This window comes from Callithrix jacchus, chromosome 8 (assembly GCF_049354715.1).
Source record: "Callithrix jacchus isolate 240 chromosome 8, calJac240_pri, whole genome shotgun sequence".
Lineage (NCBI taxonomy): Eukaryota > Metazoa > Chordata > Mammalia > Primates > Cebidae > Callithrix > Callithrix jacchus.
This window is the reverse complement of record NC_133509.1, coordinates 141,165,563-141,175,390: the sequence shown is the minus strand read 5'-3', so window position 1 is coordinate 141,175,390 and position 9,828 is coordinate 141,165,563. Positions and strand designations below refer to the sequence as shown.

General features: G+C 45.2%; 1 gene segment (V, D, J or C); it reads left to right on the top strand.

Moving 5' to 3' along the window:
- Nucleotides 1-32: 32 nt before the first annotated feature.
- On the top strand, nt 33-671 carry LOC144577498 (immunoglobulin heavy variable 3-23-like). The segment is given in 2 exon segments: nt 33-161; nt 264-671. Coding segments are annotated over 2 exon segments (444 nt in total).
- Nucleotides 672-9,828: the final 9,157 nt, after the last annotated feature.

Genomic DNA, 9,828 nt, shown 5'->3' with positions numbered 1-9,828 from the left:
GCTGATGAAAGCCAGCCCAGCCCTGACCCTGCAGCTTTGTGAGAGGAACCCAGCCCTGGGATTTTCAGGTGTTTGCATTTGGTAATCACAACTGAACACTGAGACTGAACTCACCATGGAGTTTGCGCTGAGCTGGGTTTTCCTTCTAGCTATTTTGAAAGGTAATTCATGGAGAAATAGAAAAATGAGTGTGAATGGACATGAGTGAGATAAACAGTAAATCTGTGTAACAGTTTCTGATCATGGTGTCTTTTTGTTTGCAGGTGTCCAGTGTGAGGTGCAGCTGGTGGAGTCTGGGGGAGGTTTGGTTCAGCCTGGGGGGTCTTTGAGACTCTCCTGTGCAGCCTCTGGATTCACCTTCAGTAGTTATGCCATGGGCTGGGTCCGTCAGGCTCCAGGGAAGGGGCTGGAGTGGGTCTCAACTATTGGTACTGCTGGTAGCACGTACTACGCAGACTCCGTGAAGGGCCGATTCACCATCTCCAGAGACAACGCCAAGAACTTGCTGTATCTGCAGATGAACAGCCTGAGAGCTGAGGACACGGCCATGTATTACTGTGCGAGAGACACAGTGAGGGGAAGTCAGTGTGAGCCGGAACACAAACCTCCTGCAGGAACGCTGGTAGGAAATGAGCTTCAGGGGGCGCTCAGGAGCCACTGATCAGAATCAACCCAAGAGGCAGGTGCAGATGGAGGCTGATTTCCTGTCAGGATGTGGAACTTCATCTTCTTACAGTTTCTCTAGTAAAAGTTTCTAAGTTTAGAATTCCGTGTTTATTATTATCATCTCTTTATATTTTTATTTCTTTAATTATACTTTAAGTACTGCGGGACATGGGCAGACCATGCAGGTTTGTTACTTAGGTATACACGTGCCATGGTGGCTGGCTGCATCTGTCACCCCCTCATCTACCTTAGGTATTTTTCTTAATGCTATCTCTCTTGACATAATTTTAAAGAGATCATTTTAACATGAGGACTATTCTCACATGCAGCAAATGCAGATGACGCTTACAGAGATGAAAAGTCCTGAACTGTGGTCACCAGCATCAGAGTCCCGAGGAAACTCAGCAGCGCCTGGTGAGTGTTCTCCAATCAGACCCAGGGCAGAAACCTCAGGGAGATTCCCGGACTAGAACAGTCTTTAGGAATTTTGGCCTCAGACAATAGAGAGGCTGGGCCAGGGTCAGTGTCATGTACAACCTCACAAGTTTCACGTCTGACTCTTCTCCTGACACTAAAACCAATCAGCATCAGCAGTGATCTGGTGCTTTTGATTCTAATTCATGTTCTTTCTCTGAAGTGTTTGTTCTCCCCTTTGTATTTGCTTTGCCTGCTTCCTGAAGAAGAAACAGATGGTCTCTGTGGTCTTCATTCCAGGGCTCAAGGCATTTTCTTGGAGTGCAGGTGGGGCTCAGGCTGTGGCTCCTGAAGCCACGTGGGAGGGGCTGATGGGACTTCCTTCTCTCCCCATTTGCTCAGGAGCCTGCACTATGTGGTGTGTAGACTCATCTGGGAATGCAATTGGCCATTAATAGTAAAGGGATAGACTTACTTGAACAAAATGGGGTGTGGATGTGGAATTAACCCTGTTCTATGCAAACTGCAGAGTCATCTGCTTCAGAAGTAGTGTTAGAAAGAGCTTGTGAAATGTATCAGAATCAAAATGGAGCCACTTGTGTTAAAACTCTACGAATGAAGCTGGGGAAGGCCATGAAGGAGGGTCTAACAAATATTTCTGATAGCAAGAACTTTCATAAGTAGACTCTTCACAGCCACAGCCTTGCAGAGAGGCCACCACAGACTTCAAATAATCACTTCTTCAAGTGTATCTGCCCAGCAACTGCCTGTTCAAACTCACACCAGTGTCCACCCTGTGACTGCTCCTTCCTGCCCAGGATAATTGCCTCAAAACAGCTGATGTAACCCTCCCCATTTTTCCTTAATTCTTTATTTGCCTTTACCAACCGGAATGCCCCACACACACTTCAATTGCAATACACAACGTGGAGTAAATATTATTATGTTTCAGAGTCACCTTGTGTCAGTTATTCAGCGTTGACAAGTACAGATTGACACACCACATTTCAGGGATACATAGAGGATGACAGTTTTTGGAGGTGGCTAGGAACATCCAGTGTCCATACATCAGCATGGCAGCTGAATAGATATGCCTGACATTTGTCTATCCCATATGACAGAACCACAGAATGGAATACACGACTAAGACTAGACTGCAGAGTTGAAAAGAGACCTAGAGGGAAGCAGGGGAGAGGAGAGGTCCCTGTGGTTATTAGAAGCCCAGTAGGGCTGTGTGAAAGCACACTGTCTCTGCAGCTTCATACTGAAAGGCTCACACAGACTCCGAATCACATGAGATTATCCCTGTTGAGGAAAGTTAAATAAAATAACCACATGAGGCCCCATGGCAATCACACATATCATCAATCCTTACTGCAAAATAATTTCACAGTGCTTGCAAACCCTGAGCTCAATTTGGAGAGCTGGAAGGAATTCACGCAGCTGTATTGCCCCAGGTTAGAAGCAAACTCTGTACTCCCTTCCCACCACCCATTCCTTTAGACAAATTGCTGCAGCCTGATACCACCTTGAGACCAGAGACACTTCTGGAGGGTCCCCTTCTTCTAGGCCAGTATTCATTCTTGTTTCCACACTGGGCCTCTGTGTCCGTTCCATCAAACACATAGTCCCCTTCTTCTAGGCCAGTAGTCATTCCTGATTTCACACTGGGCCTCTGTTTCCATTCCATCAAACAGGTAGAAGTGGTTGAAGGCCACAATATCGTCTGCAAAAAGATTAGACCCAAGATCCCCTTTGACTCTGGTGTTTCCCAGCAGGAAGCCAAGCCCTGAAGAGACCAAAAACAAGAAAATTATAGCTGTAATTAAAGGTCTCCAGTCAATGAAAAGTCCCAGGATTCGAGGGCCTTACTGCTGAATTATCACAAACATTTAAAGAAGAAACAATACATACACTCCTCAAACTATTCAAAAGATAGAGAGGGAGGGAATACTTTCAAATGTGCCATATGGGACCAGTATTACCCTGATATGAAAACCAGACAAAGAAATAAAAAAAAACCTACAGACCAATATCTTTGATGAATATAGATGCAAAAATCCACAAGAAAATTTCAGCAAACCCAATTCAACACCACAATAATAATCATTCATCATGACCAAGTGCAGGTTATCCCAGTGAAGCAACAGTGGTCCAGCATATGCAAATCAATCAGTGTGACACATCACATCAACAGAAAGAAGGAGCAAAGACATAAGACCAGGCCTCACCTCGTTCTCCTCACTCAAATCTACAATCAGTGCCTTGTTCCTCTTCACCAGTCCTGCTGTACGTGATCTTCTGTGATTCCTCTCCCAGGTCCTGAAATGCTGGGCTTCTGTGCACCTGCAGCCTTTCTTCTCCTTGGACCTGGAGATCCTGCATCCTCAGAGAAGGATGATGCCTCATCGTCACTCCCATGGCCCATGCAAACAGTTCCTTCAAGACACTTGTGTGTTTTCCTGTAAGGAAGTGAAAGGATGTGGGGAACTGGTGTGTGTGTTTACTGTGGTACAAAAAGAGTCCTGAGACCTGCTAAGATGTGGTGACCTAGGTTATGCTGTCACTCAAGGCTACCAAGGGTCCTCCATGAAGAGAAATCTAGAAAAAGATAAGAATATGAACAAAGAAACAAACCTGAAGAGCCCCAGGTAGGGGATCAGCAGGGGTGACTCAACCGGGCAGAGAAACACCACGTACCACAGAGGGTGAGAACTCTGGGCTCAGCAAAGAAGGGAACTCACTTAGCATTTCCCCCAACCAACCCCCAAGAACCGTCTTGTGCAAGGAAAGTTCACAATGGAGAATCTGGGACCCCAAAGTATGCAGTGGGACTTTAGACTATAGGTCCTGGAAACAAGGTGTTTCCTTGGTTCCTGTCACTTTTCTTACCTCTCTGTCCCACAAACCTGCTTGTTTCTGTCACCTGTCTTCTGGCCTGGGAGTGGAAATGGATGCCTTGACATGCAGCAGAGGGATGCTCTTTCAGAGGAGGAATGGGTTTGTGTCATCTGACACATGAGCATGGACACTCAATCCTGGGAAGAGGCTCTGAGACAGAGGGTCACCGTGGATTCTGCCCCTTATATGTGCAGGGTTCCTGGCACACACGCACTTCTCAAACTGCTTACACCCAGCAACAATGCTCCCCAGTGTTGCTACTGATCCATCGCATCCACTAAAGCCCTTGTGCAGGGTCCTGTCACACCCAGTGCATACCATAGGTGGAAAAGGTGTATCCAGAAGCCTCGCAGGAGACCTTCACTGAGGCCCCAGGCTGCTGCACTCCAGCCCCAGACTACACCAGCTGCACCTGGGAAAGGGCAGCTGTGAAGAGGAGACAAGCGTGGGTGAAGTCTCACTTGACTGGCCTGGTTTATTCCTCAGCCCTGGGACTGGGGAGCCCCTTACCTGTAGCCGCTGCCACCAAGAAGAGGATCCTCCAGGTCCAGTCCACGGTGAGGAGCTGTACTCTGGGGGATTCTCCTGAGGAGGGGTGTGGTTGCTGGATGATGCACTCAGGGCACAGACATCTCCATATTCACCCCAGTTATTTGCATATTCATGAAGGATGATAGTTAATAGCCCAATTCCTGACCCAGTATGAGAAAGAGCGAACAGGTGACACATGGACGACACAATCGTAGAAGCCGAGGTTTCAAGCTGTAATCCTGTTAGAAGCCAGGCGTCTCCCACACATCCCTGATCTCCAAGTTGACAGAGCGTCCCGCACTGGGGAACAGGCTCCCCCAGGACACACCCCACACTTTGAACCCACATTTGAATGTCTCAGCGGCAATTTGAACCATTTCTAGACCTTCATATGTGAATCCATTATTTTGGAAGTGAGTGTGTTTTTTCCAAAAGGGCGCTTATTTATAAGAAAGGATCTCTTCCTGACCTCTCACTGCTTGATATTAAGATATATGGCAATGTTTGAAATCCCCATTGTCATAGTGGCTCTCACTACAACATCCAGTTTGATAAATGATCACAATTGGATAAGATATTTATTCATACATCAGCAGTCCTTGTGAAATACTTATTTTAGATTTTTTAATGTAGTCCCAGGCCCTGAGAGGACCCCCTCCGCAGACTCCTGTGCACCTGCTCTGGGGAGGGAGCCTGTGCTGGGTGTGTCCTGAGTGCCCCCTGCAGCCCAGCCCCGACCTTGCAGGGATGTTTCTGTCTGAGCTGACAGTATATTCCTACAGTGACTCTAGCCCAGTATAACGTGGCTGTGCCCTGGCTCAGAATACCCTTTAAGTGACACCATAAGCTTCTCACACAAGATTTTTCTGACTGCCCCCATTCTAGAGCAAAGGGATTCAGTTGGGTAGGAATCCTGATAAGAAAAACAACCAGCCAAATTATGTTTAAAGGAGTTTAATTGAGCAATTGATAATTCATGAATTGGACAGCCCCCAGAATCACAGCTGATTCAGAAAGGCTTAACTGCAGCCATGTGGTGGAAGAAGATTTATAGATATTTTTAAACGCTGCAGGAAAATCAGAAGTGAGGTACAGAAACAGCTGGATTGGCTACAGGTTGGTATTTGTCTTATTTAAACACACTTTGCACACTCAAGAGTGTACATGTGGTTGAGGGACGGCTGCTGGAATCTGCCAAGACTCAGCCATTGTTACAGGTGCGTACTCCTAAGTTAGCTTTTCAATGTTTTTGCCCCATTCAGGTACGGATTCAGTTTGTCCCAGAAGGACTCAAACGCAGAGGCCTGAAGTTCTTCTCAGGCCGTATTTAATTCACTTTATCATGCACTTCAGTTTGTGGTTACTGATAATTTCACACGACAGCACGTTCACCTCTTTGGAATTTAAGCCTTCATTGCATGTTTGCAGTTTTCTCTTGTAGCAGGTGATATTTCATACGCCTCAGTTTAGCTGACACATCGCCTTCGTTTCTCTCTACAAGGACTCGTTTTCACAAGATTTCCATGTTCATGAAAGGAAAATAAAGCTTTGGGACCCCAAGATCACTAAGCCGAAGGGAAAAATCAAGCTGAAAGCACTTTGAGGCAAACCCACCTCCCATGCTTTCCCTAAAATGACAGCTACTAAGATCTTTAAAACCTGCAGGCCTCCTTCAAATTTGACCACAAGGAAAACCCTTTTGGACCAAGGACAGTCACCTCCTTTTCACATAAGTAAAATGCGTATCTCACTGCTACCTTTGCTCTACTGTCTCCCTCAGCCAGGCTAATGACTACGTTACTATTCCTGTAAATTGTGCATTCACTTAAAGGCTAATCAGAAACTCAAAAGAATGTAACCGTTTGCCTCCTACCTACCTATGACCTGGAAGCTCTCTCCCCACTTCAAGTTGTCCTGCTTCTAAACCAAACCAATGTACGTCTTACATACATGGGTTAATGTCTCATGTCTCCCTAAATTGTATAAACCAAGCTGGGCCAGCCACCTTGGGCCATATCATCAGGGCTCCCTGAGGCTGTCACTGGCATGTCCTTCATCCTGGAAAAATGAACGTCCTAAATCTATTCAGATTAGTCTCAGATACTGTTTCATTTACAGATTTGTTTTCTAGCTCATAGCTTCAAATATCTAAAATAGTAAAGAAAATTTGCCAAATAGCACATTCTCTTATCTGTTATTGTTGTTGTTGTTAAAAAAACATATTTCTATAATTCACATATAATTTATAATCTATATACATTACCAAGCTGAGTAGCAGATTTATTAATAAGACCCAACGTAATAAAATATTCAAATATCTATTAGCAGCTTAATAGAAAAATCAAATTACACTACATTTGTTTGCTGAAATGCTACCCATTAAATACACAAGAAGTTTTAATTCTCAGTATTTCTGTTGAGAAAAAATAAGTCAAGCAGATAATAGTACATAGTACATTATTTCATTCTCATGCATTTTAGAAAATAAAAACTACTCTACAGAAATATGAAAACATCAATAATTTGACAAAGAAACGGGAGAAGAGATGGAGAAAAAACTGTATATAAATCTATAATAGAACAAGAGGAATGCAGAGGGGAATTGATTCAACACCTTCTGGAAAACAGTTTTTTTTTAAGTTTACTATTGTACAAGTTAAAATGTGAATTTTATTATCTGTCAAAACTCATGAAATTTATTACAAATAAACAACTGAAATTTTATACAAAAAAGGGGATGACAGGAAGTAATGAGTAAACATGTTAAATGTCACATATACCTAAAAAGTGATCTGTCTGAAGCCTAGTTTTCTCTGTATTTTTAGAGATATGCAACAAAATCACACAGGTTCTCATGGCAGGAAGTGAATTCTCCAAACCACACTAGGCCCGTTTTGTTCCATCAGAGAGTTAAGAACAATCGAGGCCAGCTGTGAGGAGCATAGTCCCAGACACTGGGACTCACTCATGGCAGATATGAGCCCTTAGACTCACCACGTAGCCCCTCCATGTGTGTGTTCACTTTTACATCTGTAAATGAAGAAACCAGTGACTTCTAAATAACACCATTTGTACACATAGGTAAACATAATTAAAAATGTGATAGTTGTTAAAGGTTTATCAGAACAATTTCACAATAAGACAGCACGTTTTCCCAAATACAACCATTGTCATCTAAGTCCCCCAGGACAGTCTCATCTGCTCTGGGCACCGCCCGCTCCTCAGACGTCGAGCCCCAAAGCTTCCTATATAGTAGCAGACATGCAAATAGGTCCCTCCCTCTCCTGATGTAAACCAGCCATGCCCTGACCCTGCAGCTCTGGGAGAGGAGCCCCAGCCTTGGGATTCCCAGGTGTTTCTATTCAGTGATCAGCACTGAGCGCAGAGGACTCACCATGGAGTTTGGGCTGAGCTGGGTTTTCCTTGTTGCTATTTTAAAAGGTAATTCATGGAGAAATAGAGAGACTGAGTGTGTGTGGACATAAGTGGGACAAACAGTGGATGTGTGTGGCAGTTTCTGACCAGGATGTCTCTGTGTTTGCAGGTGTCCAGTGTGAGGTGCAGCTGCTGGAGTCTGGGGGAGGCTTGGTTCAGCCAGGGGGGTCCCTGAGACTCTCCTGTGCAGCCTCTGGATTCACCTTCAGTAGCTACTGGATGTACTGGATCCGCCAGGCTCCGGGGAAGGGGCTGGAGTGGGTCTCAGCCATTAGATATGATGGGGGTAGCACAAACTACGCAGACTCCGTGAAGGGCCGATTCACCATCTCCAGAGACAACGCCAAGAACTCGCTGTATCTGCAAATGAACAGCCTGAGAGCTGAGGACACAGCTGTCTATTACTGTGCGAAAGATGCACAGTGAGAGGAAGTCAGTGTGAGCCCAGACACAAACCTCCTGCAGGAACGCTGGTGGGAAATGAACTGCAGGGGGCGCTCAGGAGCCACTGATCAGAGTCAACCCCAGAGGCAGGTGCAGAGGGAGGCTGATTTCCCGTCAGGATGTGGGACTTTGCCTTTTTACAGTTTCTTCAGTGAACTTCTCTAAGTTCAGAATTCTGTGCTTACCAGTGTCATCTCTGCATATTTTTTAAATAATTATTTTAATATGAGAAGCTGTTCTCAGATGCACAAAATGCAGATTGACGCTTTCAGAGATGGAAAGTCCTCCACCAAATTCAGCACGATCAGCGTCCTGAGGTAGCTCAGGGCTTCCTGGGGAGTCTTCTCCAATCAGAGTCAGGACAGAAACTTCAGAAAGATTCTCTGACTAGAACAGTCTTTAGGGATTCTGACTACAGCCAGGAGAGAGGCTGGGCCAGGGTCAGCGTCATGTAGAACCTCACAGGTTTCACCTCCGAACCTTCTGACAGTAAAGTATACAAATCACAATCAGCACTGATCTGGCGATGCTTTGCCTGCCGTCTGTTTTTCCTCTTTCTTTTTAGTTGTTGTTCTTCCCTTATCGTTGGCTTTCCCTGCTCCCTTCAAAGTAAAATGTGCTTTCTATGGTCTAAATTCCAGGGCTCATGCTCTATTTCCTGGAGCTCAGGTGAGTCTCTTGCTGTGCCTCCTGCAGCCACATTTGGAAGCCTGACAACACTTTCATCACCCTCATTGCTCAGGACCCTGCACTGAGTTGTGTTTAGACTCATCTGGGAGTCCACATGGCTGGTGGGAACTGCAGGGGATAAGCTTGCTTGGTCAACATGAGATGTGGATGTGGAATTGATCCTGTGCTAGGCAAACTGTCACTGAGTCACCTTCTTCAGCAGTAGTGTCATGAAGTGGGTGTCAATGTTGTCAGAATTAAAATGGAGCCACCAGTGAATGCAGCTGGAGAAGGCTATGAGGGAGGGTTCTCACCCTCATCCCTGATAACAAGGAATTTTGTAAATAGATGGCAAAACCACAACCCTGAACAAAGGCCATGACAGCTGTAAAGTAATTTCTTCTCCAAGTACATCTGCCCAGCAACTGCCTGTCCAACCTCACACTGACTTCACCCTTGTTCATCCTTCTAGCCCAGGATAATTGTCTCAAGGCTGCTGATATAACCCTCTAATTTTTCTTTCAAAGCCATGGTCTTCCTTTCCCTGAGTGCACCATGCAGATTCCCATTGTGATGGCCATCCTCAAATAAATATTATTTTTTGTCTTTTTTTCTGTCTGCTTTTCAGGTTTGAGAAACTACTGATGGACATACCACTTTTCTGTGAGACATAGAGGATGACAATGTGAGGGGATGGCAAGGGAAGTACAGTGTCCATGAGACAAGTCATCAGTAAGTACAGGCTGGACATCGCAGAGAGAGCTGAAG